Source organism: Stegostoma tigrinum, chromosome 26 (genome assembly GCF_030684315.1).
Source record: "Stegostoma tigrinum isolate sSteTig4 chromosome 26, sSteTig4.hap1, whole genome shotgun sequence".
In the NCBI taxonomy this organism is placed as follows: Eukaryota; Metazoa; Chordata; class Chondrichthyes; order Orectolobiformes; family Stegostomatidae; genus Stegostoma; species Stegostoma tigrinum.
In genome coordinates, this window is record NC_081379.1 from 38,926,143 (window position 1) to 38,952,262 (window position 26,120).

The 26,120-nt window shown below is 53.1% G+C and overlaps 1 protein-coding gene across 1 annotated transcript in view; it reads right to left on the reverse strand.

Annotated features, from left to right (window-relative positions):
* Positions 1-25,750, reverse strand: part of cabp1a (calcium binding protein 1a) — a 109,814-nt gene extending 84,064 nt beyond the window's left edge. The window contains exon 1 of the mRNA XM_048555677.2: positions 25,114-25,750. Within this exon, the coding sequence (XP_048411634.1) occupies positions 25,114-25,539 (426 nt within the window). The 5' untranslated portion in view covers positions 25,540-25,750. The remainder of the gene's footprint in view (positions 1-25,113) is intronic.
* Positions 25,751-26,120: the final 370 nt, after the last annotated feature.

Consider the following 26,120-nt stretch of genomic DNA (forward strand, 5'->3'; position numbering starts at 1 on the left):
GATAAAGCAGAATCAAAGCCTATTTTTCAATAACCATCCGAAAATACAACAGCTGAGTAGGATCATCAAGAAATTTATTTATCTTGGCTTGGAAAGAAAGAATGTCTAATATAATCTGTCAGGATATATGTTTCAGTAAACAGTGAAAATGCAGGCAGTGATATTGACAATGCAGAGATGCTGTTTTGATACTAATGATGAAATATTAACAAACATTGAGGAAATAGGTGTCGATTTAGGTTTTGATCCTGAGGAGTTTGAGACTGACACTAAACATATAGAGGACGTTAACACAGTGTTTCCAAATGTTTTCCTGCTATGACCCAATTTTACTGCCTCAGGCTTTGTGTTACTCCAGAGTAAAGGTTGGAAGGGAGAGATGGTGAGTGGATTGGTTGGATGTGAAGAGTTATTGAACTGCCTGATTTGCCCTGAGGGAAAAAAAGAACATATTTGTGCTCTTGCTGTGCTGCTAAATATTAATTCGATCGTTCTGAAATAAGGAAAACATTAACTTGATTTCAGGGACATCCTAGTATAGCTTCGTCTTACCACAAGTCTGCCAGGAGAGGGCAATATCATCTGCTATTGCATCACTTCCTGCAATGATGTCTACAGTCTCATTAGCATGTCACATTGTCACACTCTACCCCCTATTATGCAGCAAAGACCCACCATTTTTACTCACTGTGGCTGCAGCAGCATTCAGAAAACAACTGGTGAAGCTACGCAAGCTGACAGAAAAGGACAGATATTTAAAGGGAACACACAGCTGTCAATGTTTAAGTCACATGGCCAACACTGATAGCTTGCAACCCCAAAACCTTCATCCCATAACTCTGGGAACCACAAACATTTGGGAACACCTAGATTAATAGATATTAATGGATGTATCAAGATTATAAACCTAATTTGACAAGAGTCAAGCTCAGTAAACCAGAGCAGATTCAAGTAAATTTATTGTTTAATTTATTTTGTTAAATAATGTTTTTGAGTGACTTATATATTTGTTCATCTGTGTAGGATTAAATTTTGTTAATTACCTTTTCTCATGCAGTTTAATTATTGGATGAAATTTGTTGGATACAAGAAATGCATCAAATAAATTACTTCAGAAGCAGATTGGATATCTGCTTTTCGACTTTAATACCCATTTTGTTGAGTTTATATGTCCACAGTTATGAATACCTCAGCTTATTAAGTCATCACAAAATTGTTACAACACAGAAGGAAACCATTCCATTAGGTCTGTGCTGGTTGTCCATAGGAGCAAGGGATTTTAGTCTAATTCATCCATCTCCTACTCACGTCACTGCACATTCTGCTTTTTCAGCTAATAATCCAGTTCCATGTTGAATACCTTGCTTGACCCTGCCTTCACCACACTCTCAGACTGTGCATTCCAGAATCTAACCATCCCACTCAGGAGAATGTTTCCATTGCAATAATGTCACATTCTGGACTTCCTTTCGAAAGTGGGAACAGTTTCTCCCAATCTCCTCTGTCCACACATGTCATGGTTTTGAATATCTACATGGATCTGCTCTCAGTCTTCTCCTTCTCATGGTAAACAGCCCCAGTTGTTCCCTGGGATAGCAAGGTGTACAGCTGGATGAACACACCAGGCAAAGCATCATCAGAGGAGCAGGAAGGCTGATGTTTCGGGCCTAGAACCTTCTTCAGAAATGGGGGAGGAGAACCCCCTTCCCCTCCCCCATTTCTGAAGAAGGGTCTAGGCCCAGAATGACAGCCTTCTTGCTCCTCTGCTGATGCTTGGCCTGCTGTGATCATCCAGCTCTACGCCTTGTTATCTCAGATTCTCCAGCATCTGCAGTTCCTACTATCTCTGAACCAGTTGTTCCCTCCTTTCTCCATCACTGAAGCTCCTCATTCCTGGAACTATTCTGAACTGCTCTACCTTCTTCCTGAAGTTACAGTTTAGGTTGATACGGTGTTTCACATAGATTTAACATGCGTTCTTTTGTACGCTATACCCTTAAAGCAGAGAATTCCGTACACCTCATTCTCAACCCGTCCTACCACCCTCGATGATCTGTGCACACACAACCCAGGAGTCCCTCTGCCCCTTCAACTCTTTTAGAATTTAACTCTTTATATTGGCTCTCCCCATCAAACCAAATCACCACCTTCATCGGCTACTCATCTTGCCAGTCTACCAACCTCTCTATGCTCTTCTGAATTTCTACATGGTTCTCTGCTCAGTTCACAGTATTTTATAACATCCACAAGTCTTGAATCAGCACACTGTACGTTAAGATCTAGGTCACTCGTACATCAGAAGGAGCGGGTGCCCTTTCTCCTTTCCCTGCTGAACACCACAACAAAATTTCCTCCAACTCGAAAGACATATATTCGATGTTGCTATTGTCCCTACAGATGCAAATTTGCTGACTCTATTTTCAACAACATTCTCTTTACCCTATTTTTAATTTTTATCTTTTTTTCCTCCCCAAATAGGTAGCCTGGCTTGTATGGTGCAAATCCAACTCCAAAATATTAAATCACATGACACTGAATTAGTTGTGGGTGGTTTAGACTTTGACCAATGTTGTAACATAGCCAAGAACATCCATAATACAGCTGAGCCACCTAGTGGGTTGGAGGTGGATGCCTCATAAATTTATGAACAGTGGGGAATCTGTTATATTAGTGACTGCTTCTTCACTCAGGTCTTAAACAGGGCAACCTGTGGTTTTCCCACGAGCCAGAAGGGAAAACTCATAAAACCTGCAAACAACACATCTTGGTCCAACCTGGTCTTCTAAAGGGAGGACCAGCATGACCAATACATTGGTTTACAAATGTTATAGATTTCTGACAAACGGTCATCCTGTACTTGAAACGTTAATTCTATTGCTTTCCACAGCTGGTGCCAGGCCTGCTGACTTTCTGGGTTTGTCACTATTTTCTTCCTGTTTTGTTTTCTCTCTGGGAGGTGACTAGTCAAGAGGAAGGTTAAGGCGAGGGAGACACTTTCCTTCACTGTACTGAGCACCTCTAGACTTGGCAAAGGAAGGTGTTTGTTACCTTCCCTGCCCTGGATTCCCCATCTCCTCTCTCATTCCTCACTGCAGGACGTTCTCAAGACCCCGACCTGTTTACCGGGGAGTTTTCCTTTGATGCTACCTTTTGTGCTCCAAACTTTTTGCTTGCCTCGGCAGCTGAGCAATGGCATGCAGACGAGATCCAGACTCAGACTGAGGCCGTTTTGCACTTTCCTCAACAGTTGAGGTTAAAATCAACGTCATTTATTCTCTCTCAAGTTTTTTTTTGTTTTATTCACAATATTGCCAATGACTTTCCCCAAAGTGAAATGTAGTAGAGTTGGAAAACGCAAATTTGTGCACTATTTCTCTGCTGTTATGACTTAAGAGCAATTGTCATCCTGGCAATGAAAGACTTCAAATTACGTCAAGTGGGAAGATGGTGCCTTGGTTTATCCTCTTATTTGGAACTGACACCACCAACAGTGTTCTGAATTTCCAGCTTAGGTTCTACATGGAAAAGTCTGGAGATAGGTTTGAAGCTGCAACGTACTGACCCACGTTTTAGAATTACCACTGAGCCCTGAAAGGCATGGTAATAGGAGCCACGCAGTTAATGGCTGTTATGATTCTGCTGATGAAAGTGGGATGACAAGGCAGAGCAATTGTTAGATAAGACAGGTTTTAGATATGGAGATCTCACAGCTGCTCCCTTGTCTGAAATTCCATAATACTACACTCATAAATTTCCCTCCCTATCCTTTCTTGATGGAGAAGGGAGACTCTTGATCTAATTAGACATTTTGACTCTTGTGGGAAGTTAAACTCAGAGGTGACAGTATGATGGGCGGCTGAATCAATCTTGTTTGTTTTACCAAAGTCAAACTCACTCCCGTTATACAGACAGTGCACAATAAATAGAGAATTCTTAAATCAGTCCTTTTCTTCATTAGAGCACGCTTAGTTAAAGTGCTTCATTAGCTAAAATGCTTCAAGATGTTCTGCAGGTTGTGGAAGGAGCTCATTTAAATCTGTGTTTGTTACTGATTTCCAGTGATAAATGCCAGATTTTCTGTATGCTGATTTAAAAAATGAAGGGCATTCAGCTCAAGTTGTGAACTGTTTTCTTGCCAAAAGCACTGAATCTGGAGATGTGCACACATCACGTCTGTAACATAATCCTTAGCAATGGCCGCAACAGTATCACATTTTAAAAGATACCCAAAGTATGTTAATTATTCTATAATGCATCGGGCATACTCAAAAATCAAACTTTAGCATCAACTATTTTGATGTGAGTTATACTATAAATGAAATTGTGCTTCACCATGGTGATGTGTTGCTTCCAGCTGCAATTTTAACAGCCAAACTTACGCAGCACTCACCTCAATCTGTACGCTGTTAAAATAATCTGACAAGTAATTCATGGATGCTGAAACATGACTGCTTCTACAATCACCATTGAGGCTTATAAAGGCGTCTGTGAATTGTGCAAATAATCATTAGTTGTCATGTGGTGTAACTGTGCCTTGTTTGCCTTTTGCTGGTTCCCTTAAGATTTGGCGTTGAGTTCTGCAGTGCTCTCTGTAATTTTCTTCTGTATTTCTTCAGGCCATAAATAAAAAATAACCTGTACTTCAACCCACCACTCCTCTCCCACTAAAAGTTGGCTTAGGACAGCATCGTACCTCAGTGGTTAGCACTGCTGCGTCACAGTGCCAGGGCCCTGGGTTCGATTCCACCCTCGGGTGACTGTCTGTGTGGAGTTTAAACGTTCTCCCTGTGTCCATGAAGGTTTCTGCTGGTTTCCTCCCACAGTCCAAAGATGTGCAGGCTAGGTGGATTAACCATGCTAAATTACCTATGGTGTTCAGGGATGTGTCTGTTAGGCATATTAGGGCATTGGGAAATTCAGGGTTTATAGGATAGCAGGAGGAGTCTGGGTGGGATGCTCTTTGTAGGGTCAGTGTGGACTCTTTGGGTCAAATGGCCTGTTTCCACACTGTAGGGATTCTATGCTTCTAATTAAGCAAAAAAAAACTGGCTTGACTAAGGTACCTTAAAAACACATCTACGAACACTGCAAATTAAGAATAATCATGTAAAGCTGTACAAATATCAGTGTTCATCATTCTCCAGTTCAGAAGGAAAGCTTGCCAATTAGAGAAATTCAGGTGAGTGAGCAGATTTGAGATTTCAGTGTCCAAAAAAAAATTCTTATCTGACAATTACTCAGCCCCTGTTGAATACCACTCTATTCTTGCCTTCATTTTCAATTCCAGGTAACTTGAGAAGCCCTGAAGACAGTTAAGTTCAGTAGCAGAGGTTAAGTAAGCAGCCAATGAGCAGTTTTTATAGTTAAGGAGCTGGCCTTCCTGCTTGATGTGATTTTCCTGTGCTCTAAATCGCACAATCTGGCATATGTTGGCAGCTTCAGCTGTTTTGACTGAGTCTGCCTGCTCAGAAACCCACCAGTTGGGTTAAAATTCCCTAACACTTAATGCTAACCCAATCGCATGTTCCATCTCCTCAAACCAGATTTCCTGACTTTACGAGCAAGTTCCCCTGAACCAGGGCTGTGCCAGGAGATTACATTACACCAAACGGCTATCAGAAATCCAGCTTCCGGTCTCTTCCCACATTAAGTTTCAACAGTGCTTTAACAAGGTTAATCAAGGTTAATCACAACAGACTGTGACAGAAATTAATATGGTGACCCATTGAAATAGTGGCCTACATCCAGTGCCACATTTATTTGTCTGGCCCCAGGGATCAGACAATGTAAATGCAAGATAAGAGAGAGCATTTTATAAGGTCAATTCAGGATGCATAGAATCGGAATAGAAACAGGTCATTCTCTAAATATAATCTAATAAGTTGGAAGCACTTCATTTCTCCTTGGTGTGCACTCTGATGTTTGCAAAGGGTGAGGTATGTCAGTTGAACTTGGGAGATAGGGGGCATGCATTTAAGGTGAGCTGAGGTAGGGGGGGGGATGTTCAAAAAGACGAGGGCTAAGTTTTTTTACACAGAAAGAATGGTAGGAGTCTGAAATGCACTGCTGCAGCAGTGGTACAGGTGGATACAATAGGGGTATTTAAGGGAATTTTAGATAAGCACATTAATACGCAAGGAATGGAGGGGTAATGGACCAAGGGCAGGCAGAAGGGATTAGTTGAATTTGGCGTCATGTTCAGCACATCATCATGGGCCGAAGGACCCGTTCCTGTGCTGTAGTTCTAAAGATATTCTATTTGATACGTCTCAATGATTTGCCTGTGCGTTGGCAAACCTTCCTTTTGTTCGCTGAAGGCTGGGATTTACTGCGGGCAGTTTGTTAGATACAAGCTGTATCATGTCCACTAGGCCACGACTCTCCTTGCCCGTTCTCCTAATGGTCCCCTCCTCTTACTTCGCTGTGGATACACCAAGAGTTTTTTCTTTGTCCCATGGGGTGAAGAAGCCCCTTCTTTGAATCGCAAATTGTGGACAGCTGGGGGCCTGAGGTATGGAGCTGTTGTCTTTTCCATCCAGTCAACTCCAACAGCCAGCCGATACCCAACTTCCACAGAGGGCCTGAAAGAAGCTGAAGACAGCTTTCCCATGAAGAAAGGGTTACTAAGACAGTTGGGTTCAATTTTGAGGGGAACCAGTGTCCCCATTAGGGCCTATGAACCTGTATATCAGCTCACAAGTCCCTCCACTAATTCACAGACTCATTAATTCACAGATTCAATGTGCAGGAGGCCATTCAGCCTGCCATGTCTATGCTATCTTCCTAAAAGAGAGAGCTAGTTCTTTTTACCGCAGCCCCTCAAATTTGCTCAGTTGAATGATCCTATTATGTTTTGACAGCCACAAATGAATCTGTCTCCACCAGACTCAGGCAATACTTTCCAGATCCTAACTTCTCACTGCATGAAAAGATTTTTCCTCCCAATTCCTTTCATTCTTTGGTTATTCATGACCTCCGATAGTCAACTCTTACATCAATGGGAATATTTTTCATCCTGACCTCTCACGGTTTTGAACACTTCTGTAAGCAAGCTTTCTTCTCAACCCTCCTTCTCCAAACAAGTGGACTTCTCCAGTCTGTCTGCAGAACTGAAGTCTCTCATCTCGAGAGACTCTCTTGCAAATCTTAACGTCCTTTCTGATGCCTTCAACTCTTTTCTAAGTTATGGTGCCCAGAATTGAGGCCGAAGCAGTGTTTTTTCTACAGGTTCCCTCGAACTTCCTTGCCTTTGTACTGTATGTTTCTCTTTATAAAGTCCATATCCTTATACTTTATTCCCCTACACTCTCAAGTCTGCCTCGTCACCTTCAATAACTTGTTCACAAACACACTGAGGTGCCTTTACTTCTAAACCCCTTTTAGAATTATACCTTTATTTTGTATCAACCTTCCTCACCAAATCTATCACTTGAAAGCATCCCTACATTAAATTTCATCTGCCACACACCTATCCACTTTAACAGCCCATTAATCATCCTTGTCAAGTTATTTTCAAATTCTTATAATGCATGTAGGTGTTGTTCACAAGACTGGTGTTTATTTCTCATTCCTAATTTCCTTTGAGCTGATTGGCTCTTTAGGCTACCTAAGAGGACAGTTAAGAGTCAACCACATTACTGCGAGTCTAGAGGCCAGACCAGGTAAACACAGCAGATTTCCTTCCCTGAAGGATATCAGTTAGCTGATACTAGTTCATAGTTCACAACTGTTCCTATTTTCAAAATTGTGTCCCCTACATTATAAGTTCACCAGTGACTCAGTAGTTCTAGTACAGAACCCTGGAGAGCCATAGTTTATATCTCCCTCCAGTTCAAAAATACAATTGCTTATCATTACCATCTGCTTCCTGTCACATATCCAACTACATATCAGTGGTGCCACTTGTCTCTTTTTTTTTTACAACGCAGAACAGGCCCTTTGGCCCTCAATGTTGCGCCGACCTCTGAACTAATCTGAGCCCATCCCCCTACACTATCCCATCATCATCCATACGGTTATCCAAGGACTGTTTAAATGCCCCTAATGTGGTTGAGTTAACGACATTGGCAGGCAGGGTATTCCACACCCTTACCACTCTCTGAGGAAAGAACCTGCCTCTGACATCTGTCTTAAAATTATTCAGAGATAGTAGGAACTGCAGATGCTGGAGAATCTGAGATAACAAGCTGTAGAGCTGGATGAACACAGCAGGCCAAACAGCATCAGAGGAGCAGGAAAGCTGACATTTTGGGCCTAGACCCTTCTTTCTGAAGGAGGTCACAGCCCAAAACGTCAGCCTTCCTGCTCCCCTGATGCTGTTTGGCCTGCTGTGTTCATCTAGCTCTCCAGCATATTGTCTCTTTTCTTCCTTGGGTTTTTAAAACTTTGCTGACTACTTTATTTTGTACCACTTTATCAAATACCCTTTAAAAGCCCTGTGTGCACCACATCAACAGGATTATCTCCATCAGTCTTCTTGTGTTACCTCAAAACCTTCAAACAGATTAGTTAAGCATGGCTAAGATATACCACAGTGTGGAGCTGGATGAACACAACAGGTCATGCAGCATCAGAGGAGCAGGAAAGCTGACATTTCCGGTTGGAACCCTTCTTCAGGAAATTCTTCGGAAGAAGAGCGCTGACCCAAAACATCAACTTTCTTGTTCCTGATAATGCTGCCTGGCCTGCTGTGTTTCTCCAGCTCCACGCTGTGTTATCTCTGATTCCAGCATCAGTGGTTCTTACGATCTCTGAGTTAAGATGGCTCATCTTTATTGAATCTGTGCTGGATTTCCCAAATTAACCTGTTTACATTCAAACAATTTGCCTGACTCTGAGATTAAACAGGCTGCTAGGATGCTCTTGAGGTGCAGCATCAGTGTCCCTACTTCTGTACCAAAAGTTTTAAATTCAAGTTCTATCTGTATGAAGATATATTATAACAGAGTGACTAAAAATATATTTTTAAAATTGTATTTCTTTACAGCCCTGTTCCACATTTGAAATTCTCCAGGGTTAAGGTCTTCTCTTTAAGACTTTAACACTATTTAAAATGGTAATGATAAGAACCTTGCATTGAGTTGTCAAGGTCTATCACATTGATAGGACCAAGATAAAAGTTGCGATTTGATTAAATTATTGTCACATGTATCTTGTTACAAAATATGGTGAAAAATGTTATTTAGTCTCACCACTCTGATGCCATCTCAGAAAAATAAACCAAAACACTGCAATAAAAGGCAGAAAAATGAAGAAATAAAGGAATTGTCCAATGTTACAGTCCCTCTTGTTAAGTGGTCCGTCATGGGCCTTGGGCCTGGTGGCCAGACTCAAGTCCCCTTCTCCGTGCTGCATTGCTGGGACAAATGTTGCTGAGGGAATATGAGGGTTAGGGGCTAAGCCAACATTCAGAAAAACAGAGCTGATCATGCCCGGATTACTATCTGAACTATGAGCAAACTTCTTAAGGTAAATAAGATCAGAAAGTTCAATTCACAGCTTCGTGCTTGGGAATTTGATGGGCTGAAAGGTCTCCTTCCCCACCGTAGGATTCCGTGATTCTACTTGCAGGACACCATTCCCAGCACAATTCAGGTGGAGACTATCCCAGGTGTACAGCTCCCTCTTTCCCATGAATCAAAACCTATTTCTCCTTGTGCAATGGCATCAGCACTGGGGAATGAGGGAGCAGTACTGTTGGGGTAATTGTCACCTGGATTGTGTCCTGCAAGTTCACAGAATCCCCACAGTGCAGCAGCCTACCATTCAGTCCATCACATTTTCGATGACCCTCCTAAGGAGATCCCACTCAATCCCTGTAACCTGCATTCCCCATGGCCAAACCACACAGCCTGCACACTGTCAGCAATTTAGCATGGCTAATCCACCCTAACCTGCACATCTTTGGACTGTGGGAGGCAATGGGAGCACCCGGAAGATACCCATACAGACACAGAGAGAACGTGCCCGTAGGCAGTCACCCAAAGGTAGAATTGAACCCGGGTCTCTGGTGCTGTGAGACAGCAGTGCTAACCCCTGGGCCACCGTGCCACCCTGTTGGACTGGAGCTGAGAAGGGAGCTTTAAATTATATAATGGAGGGACCATTCAAATGAAGAAAGATTTGTAAAGTTAGAGTGAGAACATGGGGTCTGTTTGCCAGATGGCTGGTTTGCAATGAGGAGTGATGCCAACAGCTGGCTGATGTTACCAAAAAGCCTTTGCCTTCTCAATCGCACCCCTCACTTGAGGAGAAGGGACCCTCAGGTTAAACTACCACCGGTTGTGTCTCTCTAATGAAAGAGCAGATCTATGGTTCTCTGGGACTGTGGCTCCTTTACCTTTACATGACAATACGGTAATGATAACCACGCATCGCAAGAAGAGACAAAGCGTAGAACTTCTCGGGTCATTAGCAAGAATGTTCAGGGAAGGAAAAAATGGCTTTTAATTAGCAGAAAGGGAGGTGGGCTCAGATGAAAGAAGGTTAAGATTCCAAAAATAAAAACACTGGGGCAATAGAAAAGTACATTGGTGTGTGTAAAATGCTGAGCAGAACAGGAAGGGACAGTGAGATTAATGGTGACATTGCAAATGGAAAGTCAGTTCCAAACTGTAAATTGTAATAAGATAAATAAAAGTGAAGTAATTTATCTGAATATGTAGAGCATATACAATAACATAGATTAACCAGCAGCACAAATAGAGATAAACAATCTAGATGTTATTAAAAGTAATGCATTATGGCTGAGGGGGAGTTTAATCCTCATGTAGATTGATTCAATCAATTGGCAAAGACAGTCTGGAAAATCAACTTATAGATGGCTTTCATTATATTTCTGGGTGCAACATGTTGTAAAGCCAACCAGAGATAGAGCTATTTTAAATCTCGCTGTTTACAATGATCACGGTTAATTAGTACCACCATAGTAAACAATCCACTGGAAAACAGTAGTCCGAGTACAAATGAATTCCCAATTAAATTTGGAAATGAGATAATCCAATTATAAACATGTATCTTAAACAATGCCAATTACACAGATATAGGGAGGGGGGGAGAAGGCCGATTAAAAGATATGAAACATTTAAAGCAATAATTCAAAATGTTTCAACAGTGACAAAGCTCGATCAGTGGCTAACTACAGAAATTACGGATAATATTAGATTAAAATAAGTGGTCTGTTACATTGCAAACAGTAATTATATATCTGAGGGTCGGGTATGTTTTAGAAACAAAGTCCACCGGCTGAAGGAAAATGATAGAACACATGCAGACTAACCCAGAACATTAAAAAAATTACATTAAAAACCGAGTAGCGAAAGTAAATTTGGACCCCTTAAGAACAGCAGCATAAGAATTTATAATAGGAAATGACAATATAGCAGAGATGTTGAAAAAATGTTCTATGTCTGTCTCCACAACGGTTAAAAACAGTTAGATACCAGAAATAGAAGATAAACCAGTGGTTGATTTTGATGAGGGAATTAAGGTGATGAATCTCAGCAGAGAAAAAATACTGTCGAAACAAATGGGACTAAAATCAGGTAATTCCCCAACATTCTGCTGCCTGATGTCTTACGCTGTCGTTTGTACAGGTTGCCAACCCATATTTTAGGCATAGCTGGTGCTGTTAATGCCATGCTTCATGGTAGTGGTTTGATGGTAGCGTGCCATATTCTGGGCCATGAGATGACCGCTGAATATAATCTGCTGTCAATCATGGCCTCAGGGATGATTCAGTTTTGAGCTGTCTATCACATTGAGCACCATGGGAATATCATACAAAAGGATGTACAGTGTGAAGAGGGGCCTTTATCTCCGAAAGGACTTTGCGACTGTCACTCCTATCAGTACTGTCATAGGTGGATGTATTGGCTACAGATTGATTGGTGAGGACAAGGTCAGGTAGGTTTTCATCCATCTCATTAGTTCTTCTACCACTAGCTGCCAGTCCAACCTGGCAGGTACCATCGTCAGGACATGGTCGCCTTAGTCAGTATTAGTGCTATTGAAACATTCCTGATGGTGGGATTGCTTCTTCCAAGTGAAGTTCAATAGGTAAGAGTACTGATTCATCAGCTAAAGGAGGGTGGCAGATTGTAATTAGCAGAATGGCCATGTTTGAGCTTATGCAATGGGACCAAGTCTTCTTCAGAAAACCCCTGTCCATCCTAACCCCACTAAATAACTCTCTGCCCTCACCTCAAGTGGGTCTGTTCTATCTGTACAGGGCATTTTCTGGGACGGTGATGGAAGAGTCAGGAACATTGACTGCGTTAGACTGGGGTAGCATGCTGGAAACCGAGCACTGTTACTCCCGGAGTCAAATTCTTTTTAAAGTACTCAGAATTCTCCAATTTACCCAACTTTGAGGCAGAAAGCACAGAACCAGGCATCTGTACACTACAGTAAGTATTTGTTCTTATAAATACCTGAGCCACAGGTAAACAACTACGAACCATCAGCATGTAACTCTATCCATTAACTTCTAATTACCTGAAAAATTCCCCCTCTAAACATACACACACAAGCACAGATAGAGAAACAAGAATAAAAACATGGGTGTTATGGGCAAAGAGATAAACCAAGAAAACAGTTCAGTGGGCTCTGTTCTCAGGATTTGCTGAAATATTTCTTGCGCTGATCAAAATGTTAATTCCTGATCTTCCTTCTCCAGATGCGTCCACTTGTTTGCAGGAGGCATAGGGTAACTGGTTCACAAATTATAAAAGGTCTTTTATAAAATTCGCAGTTTACAGCAACTGCTGAAGGATAAATCAACTGGTTTCTTTCAGGCTTAAGGTGGTTTTTTTTACGGCAGAAAACAGAGACAGGTCATAAGCCTGTGGAGATCTGATGGTTTCTGTCTATTTTTTTTTAAGCTGCCAAATTCTTTATCTACCTGGGAACCAATCACACACCTGTTGGTAGGCAGGAGGCCTTTGCACAGACTAATAAGCTACTTGTTGCTCGCTGAATATCTGTTTGAACATAACCCTTGGCTCCAGTTCATATGCAAACCATCCATTACTGTCTGAACCAGCAGCTGTGCAAACAGTAGTTACATTGAGCAAGGTTACTTGCTTTCAAAAACTGCAGAAATCCTTCAGCAATCCTTTTTGTTTTAAAACCAGCTCTTTTCCCATTTCTATCCTCGATAAAAACTCCAGAAAAATAAACAGAGATGGTCTTCACAACTGAAAAGTACAATCCTGAGAGACTGTGCAACAGCCTGATGTACCCAGTGAAATGTAGAATGGCAAAAGATGACAGGGGTATTTATGGCGATAACTGGGCTTATTCTGCATGGAATTGAAAGGACTAAGTAAAGATTTTATGTTGTTTAATGTCAATATTTTAGTAGAGTAGATCATGATAAATTAGTTCCACTGGCAGGAGAGTCGGGAACAAGAGAACACAAAGCAATTATTGAAAGAAAAACAGAGATACTTTGAGTGTAGCAAATTAAGATGATCTGGATCTTCTCAAAACTCGCTACGATCTGGAATATACTTCCTACAAAGGTAGCGGAAGCAGCTTAACTAATAACTTTTGAAAGGCAGTTGAAATATTGTGGTGAAAGAGTGAAAGGGTGGCATGAATTGGATTTCTCTTCCTAGCGCAGGCACAGTGGACTTTCTCCTTCCATGCTGTAAGACACTGTGATTCTGTAAAAGCAACAGACCTCAACCTCAGAGTGACAGTCACGATTAGAAGCTCAAAATGAAATCATGAAATGTGAATAAAAACAAAATCGGAGATAACCTGAAATACAAAGAGAAAATGCTGGAGGAACTCAGTGGGTCTGACAGCTTCTATGGAGAAAGTAGCAGGGTTTACATTTTGAGACTTGTTGACTCTGTTTCAAAACTGAAAGGGTTTGGAAAGTGGTGTTTTTTTTATGGCGTTGACAGAAGTGGGGTGAATGGAACAGATTGTGAGGGCGTGCAGTGCAAATGACAAAGGGAGTGCTCAAGACAGTAAAGGAGAATTTGAGATTTAGAACAGGTGTAAATGATAGATGTATAAAGGAGAAAATGGATCCTTTATGTTGCAGAAAGTCTGGCTAATGTACAACCACTGTCGGTGTAAACTTGCCGACAGCTTTACGTTGCCATCTACCCTCCCGAAATGAATGTGAAGTATTTGCCACGACTGTAATGTGAATGCAGCATGTACCTTGCAGACTAAATAAAACTACAATTTATTAAACTGTACACCTTAAACCGAAATGGAGAGGGACAATTTAATGTACTTATGCTGCTTGCCTTGCCTTACCAGGGACTCAGGCAATGTGAGCAGCTCTCTGCTTTCTCCAGACCTGGCTGGGTTACCTAATGCATGCTGAATCCAATCCAAGAAGGCAGCTTTAAGACTGCTGTTTCTGACAAAGACAGTGATCTTGGATTGCACTGACACCCCACAGGTAGAAGAGTTTATAGCAAGACACACACTGTCTGGTCAATGACAAATACGGTGACATGTCTTAATTAAAGCTCCCTAAACTTAATTGCTGATTCATATTCCCTCTGTGACACAGCTATTTGCACCTGTGTCTGGCAATTAATATTGTACTAAGGTTACGACAGTCAATTTTAGCTTTCTTGGGAGGGGACAGAGCTTATTCATGGAGAGATACAATACTGGGTCCAGATCTCCTACTCCTTCCCAAGGACTCCTTGCTGGAAAGACCAAGTGTAGACCCAAGGTGTGGAGTTTTGCGGTACAACAGTAGTGCCCCTACCTCTGGGTCACAAAGTTGGGGTTCAAGTCCCACGTGGACTCAAGGTGCGTTTGACATGTGATGCCTTACAGAGTAAAACAGCCTCGCTCCCTGTGAGTTGGTGGGATATCTCTAGGCAGCGTTCCCTCTCCCCACACCCAGTGGGCCAGTTCGATGAGCAAATATACCTTCCAATGTGTCCTCTTGATCTCACCCTAAGGCACTGCGCCTTTAATTGGACCATGAAGTTTAGATGGGAGGGAGGAAGAGTGGGCTGACAACTCCGAGCCCAGCTCACTGCTAAAGACAGCAGAGGTAGGGAGGCATTTCTCCCTTGGGCTCCTCATGAGGGACGCGCACCTTGGTAAGGTTGAGAGAGAAACACACATCCACAAGGCGGGTGGGGAGATTGATGGGTAGGGAGAATTTTGATTCGGTTTAACTGTTGGGGAGGGTTGGGTGTTGTGGGGGTGGTGTTGGAAATGGCCTGGAGTTTCAAATGGAAGCTGCTGATCAGGTCTGACCACTCACCCGTCAGGAAGAGTGACAAGTAATGTCAAACACAATCTTAGCTCACATCAGCTCCCAGTCACTGTGACAATGTTACAGAATGGCTTCACACAATCAGAGTCATGACACAGACCTCTCTACATCACACCCACCCCCATCCCAGTGTAACCCCCAGAGGGGGCCACCCCCATCAGTGTAACCCCCAGAGGGGGCCACCCCCATCCCAGTGTACCACCCAGAGGGGGCTCACAACCCACACAGTGTAACGCCCAGAGGGGGCTCACAACTCACCCAGTGTAACCCCTAGAAGGACCACCCACCCCAGCATAAACACCCTCCCCTAAGAGAGGCAAGGGAGTCGGAAGAGCTTCCAAACACACAAAGCACAGCTAAAGACGGTTAAAGAATTCAATCAAATCAATCAATGATTGAATAAAATGACTGAATAAATCAAATAGACGCTATGGGGGGTTCAGTGGGTGTGATGAGGGGGTGAATGTGGGTGTAATGACGGGGTGAAATGAGTGCAACGAGGATAGTGACAGTGGGTGCGATGGTGAGGAAGGTGGGTGCGATGGCAGGTGAGGGTGGGTGCGATTGGGGGAGTGGGAAGAGGGTGGGTGCGAGTGGGAGAGTGGGGAGAGGGTGGGTGCGACGGGGGGGGAAGAGGGTGGGTGCGACGGGGGGGGAAGAGGGTGGGTGCGACGGGGGGGGAAGAGGGTGGGTGCGACGGGGGGGGGAAGAGGGTGGGTGCGACGGGGGGGGGAAGAGGGTGGGTGCGACGGGGGGGGGAAGAGGGTGGGTGCGACGGGGGGGGGGAAGAGGGTGGGTGCGACGGGGGGGGGAAGAGGGTGGGTGCGACGAGGCGGGGGAAGAGGGTGGGTGCGACGAGGCGGGGGAGAGAGTGGGTGCGACGAGGCGGGGGAGAGAGTGGGTGCGATTGGGGGAGTGGGAAGAGAGTGGGTGCGATTGGGGGGGAAGAGAGTGGGTGCGACGGGGGGGGGAAGAGAGTGGGTGCGACGGGGGCGGAAGAGAGTGGGTGCGACGGGGGCGGAAGAGAGTGGGTGCGACGGGGGGCGGAAGAGAGTGGGTGCGACGGGGGGGGGAAGAGAATCGGTGCGACGGGGGGGGGGAAGAGAATCGGTGCGACGGGGGGGGAAGAGAGTCGGTGCGACGGGGGGGGAAGAGAGTCGGTGCGACGGGGGGGGAAGAGGGTGAGTGCGACGGGGGGGGAAGAGGGTGCGTGCGACGGGGGGGGAAGAGGGTGCGTGCGACGGGGGGGGAAGAGGGTGCGTGCGACGGGGGGGGGGGGGAAGAGACTGGGTGCGACGGGGGGGAAGAGAGTCGGTGCGACGGGGGGGAAGAGAGTGGGTGCGACGGGGGGGAAGAGAGTGGGTGCGACGGGGGGGAAGAGAGTCGGTGCGACGGGGGGGGAAGAGAGTCGGTGCGACGGGGGGGGAAGAGAGTCGGTGCGACGGGGGGGGAAGAGGGTGAGTGCGACGGGGGGGAAAGAGGGTGCGTGCGACGGGGGGGGAAGAGGGTGCGTGCGACGGGGGGGGAAGAGGGTGCGTGCGACGGGGGGGGAAGAGGGTGCGTGCGACGGGGGGGGGGGGAAGAGACTGGGTGCGACGGGGGGGAAGAGAGTCGGTGCGACGGGGGGGAAGAGAGTGGGTGCGACGGGGGGGAAGAGAGTGGGTGCGACGGGGGGGGAAGAGACTGGGTGCGACGGGGGGGGGAAGAGGGTGGGTGCGACGGGGGGGGGAAGAGGGTGGGTGCGACGGGGGGGGGAAGAGGGTGGGTGCGACGGGGGGGGGAAGAGGGTGGGTGCGACGGGGGGGGGAAGAGGGTGGGTGCGACGGGGGGGGGAAGAGGGTGGGTGCGACGGGGTGGGGGAAGAGACTGGGTGCGACGGGGGGGGCAAGAGACTGGGTGCGACGAGGGGGGGAAGAGGGTGGGTGCGACGAGGGGGGGAAGAGGGTGGGTGCGACGAGGGGGGGAAGAGGGTGGGTGCGACGGGGTGGGGGAAGAGGGTGGGTGCGACGGGGTGGGGGAAGAGGGTGGGTGCGACGGGGTGGGGGAAGAGGGTGGGTGCGACGGGGTGGGGGAAGAGGGTGGGTGCGACGGGGTGGGGGAAGAGACTGGGTACGACGAGGGGGAGAAGAGGGTGGCTGCGACGGGGTGGGGGAAGAGGGTGGGTGCGACGGGGTGGGGGAAGAGGGTGGGTGCGACGGGGTGGGGGAAGAGACTGGGTGCGACGGGGGGGGGAAGAGACTGGGTACGACGAGGGGGGGAAGAGGGTGGGTGCGACGGGGTGGGGGAAGAGGGTGGGTGCGACGGGGTGGGGGAAGAGAGTGGGTGCGTGCGACGGGGTGGGGGAAGAGGGTGGGTGCGACGGGGTGGGGGAAGAGACTGGGTGCGACGGGGGGGGGAAGAGACTGGGTGCGACGGGGTGGGGGAAGAGAGTGGGTGCGACGGGGTGGGGGAAGAGAGTGGGTGCGACGGGGTGGGGGAAGAGAGTGGGTGCGACGGGGTGGGGGAAGAGACTGGGTACGACGAGGGGGGGAAGAGGGTGGGTGCGACGAGGGGGGGAAGAGGGTGGGTGCGACGGGGTGGGGGAAGAGGGTGGGTGCGACGTGGTGGCGGAAGAGGGTGGGTGCGACGGGGTGGGGGAAGAGAGTGGGTGCGACGGGGTGGGGGAAGAGAGTGGGTGCGACGGGGTGGGGGAAGAGAGTGGGTGCGACGGGGGGGGAAGAGACTGGGTGCGACGGGGGGGGAAGAGACTGGGTGCGACGGGGGGGGGAAGAGAGTGGGTGCGACGGGGGCGGAAGAGAGTGGGTGCGACGGGGGCGGAAGAGAATCGGTGCGACGGGGGGGGGGAAGAGAATCGGTGCGACGGGGGGGGGAAGAGAATCGGTGCGACGCGGGGGGGAAGAGAGTCGGTGCGACGCGGGGGGGAAGAGAGTCGGTGCGACGGGGGGGGAAAGAGGGTGAGTGCGACGGGGGGGGAAGAGAGTGCGTGCGACGGGGGGGGGGGAAGAGACTGGGTGCGACGGGGGGGAAGAGAGTCGGTGCGACGGGGGGGAAGAGAGTGGGTGCGACGGGGGGGAAGAGAGTGGGTGCGACGGGGGGGAAGAGAGTGGGTGCGACGGGGGGGGGAAAGAGGGTGGGTGCGACGGGGGGGGGGAAAGAGGGTGGGTGCGACGGGGGGGGGAAAGAGGGTGGGTGCGACGGGGGGGGGGAAAGAGGGTGGGTGCGACGGGGGGGGGGAAAGAGGGTGGGTGCGACGGGGGGGGGGAAAGAGGGTGGGTGCGACGGGGGGGGGAAAGAGGGTGGGTGCGACGGGGGGGGGAAAGAGGGTGGGTGCGACGGGGTGGGGGAAGAGACTGGGTGCGACGGGGGGGGGAAGAGACTGGGTGCGACGGGGGGGGGAAGAGACTGGGTGCGACGAGGGGGGGAAGAGGGTGGGTGCGACGAGGGGGGGAAGAGGGTGGGTGCGACGAGGGGGGGGAAGAGGGTGGGTGCGACGAGGGGGGGAAGAGGGTGGGTGCGACGGGGTGGGGGAAGAGGGTGGGTGCGACGGGGTGGGGGAAGAGACTGGGTGCGACGGGGGGGGGAAGAGACTGGGTGCGACGAGGGGGGGAAGAGGGTGGGTGCGACGAGGGGGGGAAGAGGGTGGGTGCGACGAGGGGGGGGAAGAGGGTGGGTGCGACGAGGGGGGGAAGAGGGTGGGTGCGACGGGGTGGGGGAAGAGGGTGGGTGCGACGGGGTGGGGGAAGAGGGTGGGTGCGACGGGGTGGGGGAAGAGGGTGGGTGCGACGGGGTGGGGGAAGAGACTGGGTGCGACGGGGTGGGGGAAGAGACTGGGTGCGACGGGGTGGGGGAAGAGACTGGGTGCGACGGGGTGGGGAAGAGACTGGGTGCGACGAGGGGGGGAAGAGGGTGGGTGCGACGGGGTGGGGGAAGAGGGTGGGTGCGACGGGGTGGGGGAAGAGGGTGGGTGCGACGGGGTGGGGGAAGAGGGTGGGTGCGACGGGGTGGGGGAAGAGGGTGGGTGCGACGGGGTGGGGGAAGAGACTGGGTACGACGAGGGGGAGAAGAGGGTGGCTGCGACGGGGTGGGGGAAGAGGGTGGCTGCGACGGGGTGGGGGAAGAGGGTGGCTGCGACGGGGTGGGGGAAGAGACTGGGTGCGACGGGGGGGGGGAAGAGACTGGGTACGACGAGGGGGGGAAGAGGGTGGGTGCGACGGGGTGGGGGAAGAGGGTGGGTGCGACGGGGTGGGGGAAGAGAGTGGGTGCGTGCGACGGGGTGGGGGAAGAGGGTGGGTGCGACGGGGTGGGGGAAGAGACTGGGTGCGACGGGGGGGGGAAGAGACTGGGTACGACGAGGGGGGGAAGAGGGTGGGTGCGACGGGGTGGGGGAAGAGGGTGGGTGCGACGGGGTGGGGGAAGAGAGTGGGTGCGACGGGGTGGGGGAAGAGAGTGGGTGCGACGGGGGGGGAAGAGACTGGGTACGACGAGGGGGGGAAGAGGGTGGGTGCGACGGGGTGGGGGAAGAGGGTGGGTGCGACGTGGTGGCGGAAGAGGGTGGGTGCGACGGGGTGGGGGAAGAGAGTGGGTGCGACGGGGTGGGGGAAGAGAGTGGGTGCGACGGGGTGGGGGAAGAGAGTGGGTGCGACGGGGGGGGAAGAGACTGGGTGCGACGGGGGGGGGGAAGAGACTGGGTGCGACGGGGGGGGGAAGAGAATCGGTGCGACGGGGGGGGGGAAAGAGTGTCGGTGCGACGGGGGGGGGAAAGAGTGTCGGTGCAACGGGGGGGGGAAGAGAGTCGGTGCGACGGCAGGGGGATGGTAATGGTGCGACGGGGGCGGGCAAGAGAGTGTGTGCGACGGGGGGGGAAGAGGGTGGGTGCGACGGGGGGGAAGAGGGTGGGTGCGACGGGGGGGAAGAGGGTGGGTGCGACGGGGGGGAAGAGGGTGGGTGCGACGGTGGGGAAGAGGGTGGGTGCGACGGTGGGGAAGAGGGTGGGTGCGACGGGGGGGAAGAGAGTGGGTGCGACGGGGGGGGAAGAGAATCGGTGCGACGGGGGGGGGGGAAGAGAATCGGTGCGACGGCGGGGGGAAGGTAATGGTGCGACGGGGGCGGGGAAGAGAGTGGGTGCGACGGCGGGGGGAAGAGAGTGGGTGCGACGGGGGGAGGGAAGAGAGTCGGTGCGACGGGGGGGGGAAGAGAGTCGGTGCGACGGGGGGGGGGAAGAGGGTGGGTGCGACGAGGGGGGGGAAGAGGGTGGGTGCGACGAGGGGGGGGAAGAGGGTGGGTGCGACGAGGGGGGGGAAGAGGGTGGGTGCGACGGGGTGGGGGAAGAGGGTGGGTGCGACGGGGTGGGGGAAGAGGGTGGGTGCGACGGGGTGGGGGAAGAGGGTGGGTGCGACGGGGTGGGGGAAGAGGGTGGGTGCGACGGGGTGGGGGAAGAGACTGGGTGCGACGGGGTGGGGGAAGAGACTGGGTGCGACGGGGTGGGGAAGAGACTGGGTGCGACGAGGGGGGGAAGAGGGTGGGTGCGACGGGGTGGGGGAAGAGGGTGGGTGCGACGGGGTGGGGGAAGAGGGTGGGTGCGACGGGGTGGGGGAAGAGGGTGGGTGCGACGGGGTGGGGGAAGAGACTGGGTGCGACGAGGGGGAGAAGAGGGTGGCTGCGACGGGGTGGGGGAAGAGGGTGGCTGCGACGGGGTGGGGGAAGAGGGTGGCTGCGACGGGGTGGGGGAAGAGACTGGGTGCGACGGGGGGGGGAAGAGACTGGGTACGACGAGGGGGGGAAGAGGGTGGGTGCGACGGGGTGGGGGAAGAGGGTGGGTGCGACGGGGTGGGGGAAGAGAGTGGGTGCGTGCGACGGGGTGGGGGAAGAGGGTGGGTGCGACGGGGTGGGGGAAGAGACTGGGTGCGACGGGGGGGGGAAGAGACTGGGTACGACGAGGGGGGGAAGAGGGTGGGTGCGACGGGGTGGGGGAAGAGGGTGGGTGCGACGGGGTGGGGGAAGAGGGTGGGTGCGACGGGGTGGGGGAAGAGAGTGGGTGCGACGGGGTGGGGGAAGAGAGTGGGTGCGACGGGGTGGGGGAAGAGAGTGGGTGCGACGGGGGGGGAAGAGACTGGGTACGACGAGGGGGGGAAGAGGGTGGGTGCGACGGGGTGGGGGAAGAGGGTGGGTGCGACGTGGTGGCGGAAGAGGGTGGGTGCGACGGGGTGGGGGAAGAGAGTGGGTGCGACGGGGTGGGGGAAGAGAGTGGGTGCGACGGGGTGGGGGAAGAGAGTGGGTGCGACGGGGGGGGAAGAGACTGGGTGCGACGGGGGGGGGGAAGAGACTGGGTGCGACGGGGGGGGGAAGAGAATCGGTGCGACGGGGGGGGGGAAAGAGTGTCGGTGCGACGGGGGGGGGAAAGAGTGTCGGTGCAACGGGGGGGGGAAGAGAGTCGGTGCGACGGCAGGGGGATGGTAATGGTGCGACGGGGGCGGGCAAGAGAGTGTGTGCGACGGGGGGGGAAGAGGGTGGGTGCGACGGGGGGGAAGAGGGTGGGTGCGACGGGGGGGAAGAGGGTGGGTGCGACGGGGGGGAAGTGGGTGGGTGCGACGGGGGGGAAGAGGGTGGGTGCGACGGTGGGGAAGAGGGTGGGTGCGACGGTGGGGAAGAGGGTGGGTGCGACGGGGGGGGAAGAGAGTGGGTGCGACGGGGGGGGGAAGAGAATCGGTGCGACGGGGGGGGGGGAAGAGAATCGGTGCGACGGCGGGGGGAAGGTAATGGTGCGACGGGGGCGGGGAAGAGAGTGGGTGCGACGGCGGGGGGAAGAGAGTGGGTGCGACGGGGGGAGGGAAGAGAGTCGGTGCGACGGGGGGAGGGAAGAGAGTCGGTGCGACGGGGGGAGGGAAGAGAGTCGGTGCGACGGGGGAGGGAAGAGAGTCGGTGCGACGGGGGAGGGAAGAGGGTGGGTGCGACGGGGGAGGGAAGAGGGTGGGTGCGACGGGGGAGGGAAGAGGGTGGGTGCGACGGGGGAGGGAAGAGGGTGGGTGCGACGGGGGAGGGAAGAGGGTGGGTGCGACGGGGGAGGGAAGAGGGTGGGTGCGACGGAGGGGTGGGGAAGAGGGTGGGTGCGACGGGGGGAAGAGGGTGGGTGCGACGGGGGGAAGAGGGTGGGTGCGACGGGGGGAAGAGGGTGGGTGCGACGGAGGGGGTGAGGGTGGGTGCGACGGAGGGGGTGAGGGTGGGTGCGACGGAGGGGGTGAGGGTGGGTGCGACGGAGGGGGTGAGGGGGTGAGGGTGAGGGGGTGAGGGGGGGAGGGTGGGTGTGATGGGGAGTGGGGGGGTGAGGGTGGGTGCGACGGAGGGGGTGGGGGGGTGTGGGTGGGTGTGATGTGGGGTAGGTGGGTGTGATGGGGGTGGGTGTGATGTGGGCTGGGGGTGGGAGTGATGTGTGGGTGGGGTTGGGTGTGATGGGGGTGATGGTGGGGGTGAGTGTGTTGGGGGGTGGGGGTGAGTGTGTTGGGGGGTGGGGGTGGGGGTGAGTGTGTTGGGGGGTGGGTGTGATGGGGTGTGTGTAATGGGGGTGGGTGTGATGGGGGTGGGTGTGATGGGGGATGGGGGGTGGGTGTGATGGGGGGTGGGGGGGGTGGGTGCGATGGGGGGTGGGGGTGGGTGCGATGGGGGGTGGGGGCGGGTGCGATGGGGGGTGAGGGCGGGTGCGATGGGGGGTGAGGGCGGGTGCGATGGGGGGTGAGGGCGGGTGCGATGGGGGGTGATGGGGTGAGGGTGGGTGCGACGGAGGGGGTGAGTGGGGTGAGGGTGGGTGTGATGGGGGTGAGGGTGTGTGTGATGGGGGGGTGGGGGTGAGGGTGGGTGTGATGGGGGTGAGGGTGTGTGTGATGGGGGGGTGGGGGTGGGGGTGTGTGTGATGGGGGTTGGGGGTGGGTGTGATGGGGGGTGGGGGTGGGTGTGATGGGAGGTGGGGTGGGTGTGATGGGAGGTGGGGTGGGTGTGATGGGAGGTGGGGTGGGTGTGATGGTGTGGTGAGGGTGGGTGTGATGGGAGGTGGGGTGGGTGTGATGGTGTGGTGAGGGTGGGTGTGATGGCTTGGTGAGGGTGGGTGTGAAGGGGGGTGAGAGTGGGTGTGAAGGGGGGTGAGAGTGGGTGTGAAGGGGGGTGAGAGTGGGTGTGATGGGGGTGAGGGTGGGTGTGATGGGGGATGAGGGTGGGTGTGATGGGGGATGAGGGTGGGTGTGATGGGGGATGAGGGTGGGTGTGATGGGGGTGAGGGTGGGTGTGATGGGGGATGAGGGTGGGTGTGATGGCTGGGTAAGAGTGGGTGTGATGGCTGGGTGAGAGTGGGTGTGATGGGGGGCTGTGGGTGGGTGTGATGGGGGGTTGAGAGTGGGTGTGATGGGGAGTTGAGGGTGGGTGTGATGGGGAGTTGAGGGTGGGTGTGATGGGGGGTGAGGGTGGCTGTGATGGGGGGGTGAGGGTGGCTGTGATGGGGGGGTGAGGGTGGGTGTGATGGGGGGTGAGGGTGGGTGTGATGGGGGGGTGAGGGTGGGTGTGATGGGGGGGTGAGGGTGGGTGTGATGGGTGGGTGTGATGGGGGGGGTGAGGGTGGGTGTGATGGGGGGGTGAGGGTGGGTGTGATGGGGGGGTGAGGGTGGGTGTGATGGGGGGGTGAGGGTGGGTGTGATGGGTGGGTGTGATGGGGGGGTGAGGGTGGGTGTGATGGGGGGTGTGATGGGGGGGTGAGGGTGGGTGTGATGGGGGGTGAGGGTGGGTGTGATGGGGGGGTGAGGGGGGGTGTGATGGGGGGTGAGGGGGGTTGTGATGGGGGGGTGAGGGTGGGTGTGATGGGGGGGTGAGGGTGGGTGAGGGTGGGTGAGGGTGGGTGAGGGTGGGTGAGGGTGGGGGGGGTGAGGGTGGGTGTGATGGGGGGGTGTGATGGGGGGGTGTGATGGGGGGGTGTGATGGGGGGGTGTGATGGGGGGGTGTGATGGGGGGGTGAGGGGGGGTGAGGGTGGGTGTGATGGGGGGGTGAGGGTGGGTGTGATGGGGGGGGTGTGGGTGGGTGTGATGGGGGGGGTGAGGGTGGGTGTGATGGGGGTTGAGGGTGGGTGTGATGGGGGGGTGGGGGTGGGTGTGATGGGGGGGTGAGGGTGGGTGTGATGGGGGGGTGATGGGGGGGTGGGGGTGGGTGTGATGGGTGGGTGTGATGGGGGGGTGATGGGGGGGTGGGGGTGGGTGTGATGGGTGGGTGTGATGGGGGGGGTGTGGGTGGGTGTGATGGGGGGGTGAGGGTGGGTGTGATGGGGGTTGAGGGTGGGTGTGATGGGGGGGTGGGGGTGGGTGTGATGGGGGGGTGAGGGTGGGTGTGATGGGGGGGTGATGGGGGGGTGGGGGTGGGTGTGATGGGGGGGGTGAGGGTGGGTGTGATGGGGGGGTGATGGGGGGGTGTGATGGGGGGGTGAGGGTGGGTGTGATGGGGGTTGAGGGTGGGTGTGATGGGGGGGTGAGGGTGGGTGTGATGGGGGGGTGGGGGTGGGTGTGATGGGGGGGTGAGGGTGGGTGTGATGGGGGGGTGATGGGGGGGTGGGGGTGGGTGTGATGGGGGGGTGAGGGTGGGTGTGATGGGGGGGTGATGGGGGGGTGTGATGGGGGGGTGGGGGTGGGTGTGATGGGGGGGGGGTGAGGGTGGGTGTGAGGGGGTCCCCTCCTGGGCAGGGCAGTTTGCTGGGTCCTGGTGTAGGGGACGCACGCTAACTGCCCGGGTATTTTGAGTGAGATACAGGAGGCGGCCCTGGCCGGTCAAAGCCCGGTGAGTTTGGTCACGGTTCCGGGCACAACGGGAAGGAGTCACCTACCTGGCCGTACACCGAGTCTAACATGGGGCTGAGGTTCCGCACTAAATGCGGGTCCACACCCGCCGGCTGAGCCGCCGCTCTGCTGGCTTCGGACGAAGAAGGAGACGCCGAGCCCCCGGTCTCCAGCGGGGACTCCGGAGCGCACCTCCTGCCCCGGGAGAGCCCGGGTGCTCCTCCTGCCAGCTCCCCAGGCTGCCGCTTGCTCCCGCCGCCCGCCCGCTTCCTGCTCGCTCTCCCCTTGGCCGCGGTGCCGCCTCCCCTAGCCGATCCGCCCGCCGCCTCTTGCCAGCAGGGTTCGGCCTCGGTGTCCGGGCGATGGCAGCAGCCCCTCCTGCCGAGGGCAGTTTCCATGTGATAGCCAGCCCTCCTGGATCCACATTTCAGCAGCGAGGTCCTGGAATCGCTCTTGGCTATTGCAGAACTCATCCTGTGTTGTTACTTTGTAATTCGTTACAGTTTACAATGTAACCTCGGGAATGCGATGCAAGTCGCGAATATAAGACCCTGCTGTATGTCAGGCGAGGAAGGAGAATGTATGTCCTTTATGCAAACACACACAGACACAAATCTGCTTACATTAGGAACGCCCATCTGACACAAACACAGTCCCTCCTCACTCTCCAAATTAATCAGTACCTCTCCTCTCCCACGGCCCGCTAACATTTACGTTTGACTGACGCCCAGAATTTGAAATCAAATCAGACACTGCCACTTACGTAAAGGCTGGGATCACGTTTGCTTTCTGCCCTCAGTACCAACCGCAGATTAAAGTAGCAACAGTCAAGTAAATAGATTAAAGTCTGCTGGAGATTTTCATCATTCAGCGAGTTTGATGAAAGATAGCCTTGCTCCGGATAATTCATTTTTGTTTTTGTTTCAAAATAACAGACAGAGATTTGAGTGATCCAAAGTGAAAAGGACACGGCAGGTTATAGTGCGGAAAGGTAACTGAAACGCCTGCTCCACGAAGCGACTCAAGTCCCGGGTGAACTGCAAAATCTTTCGCG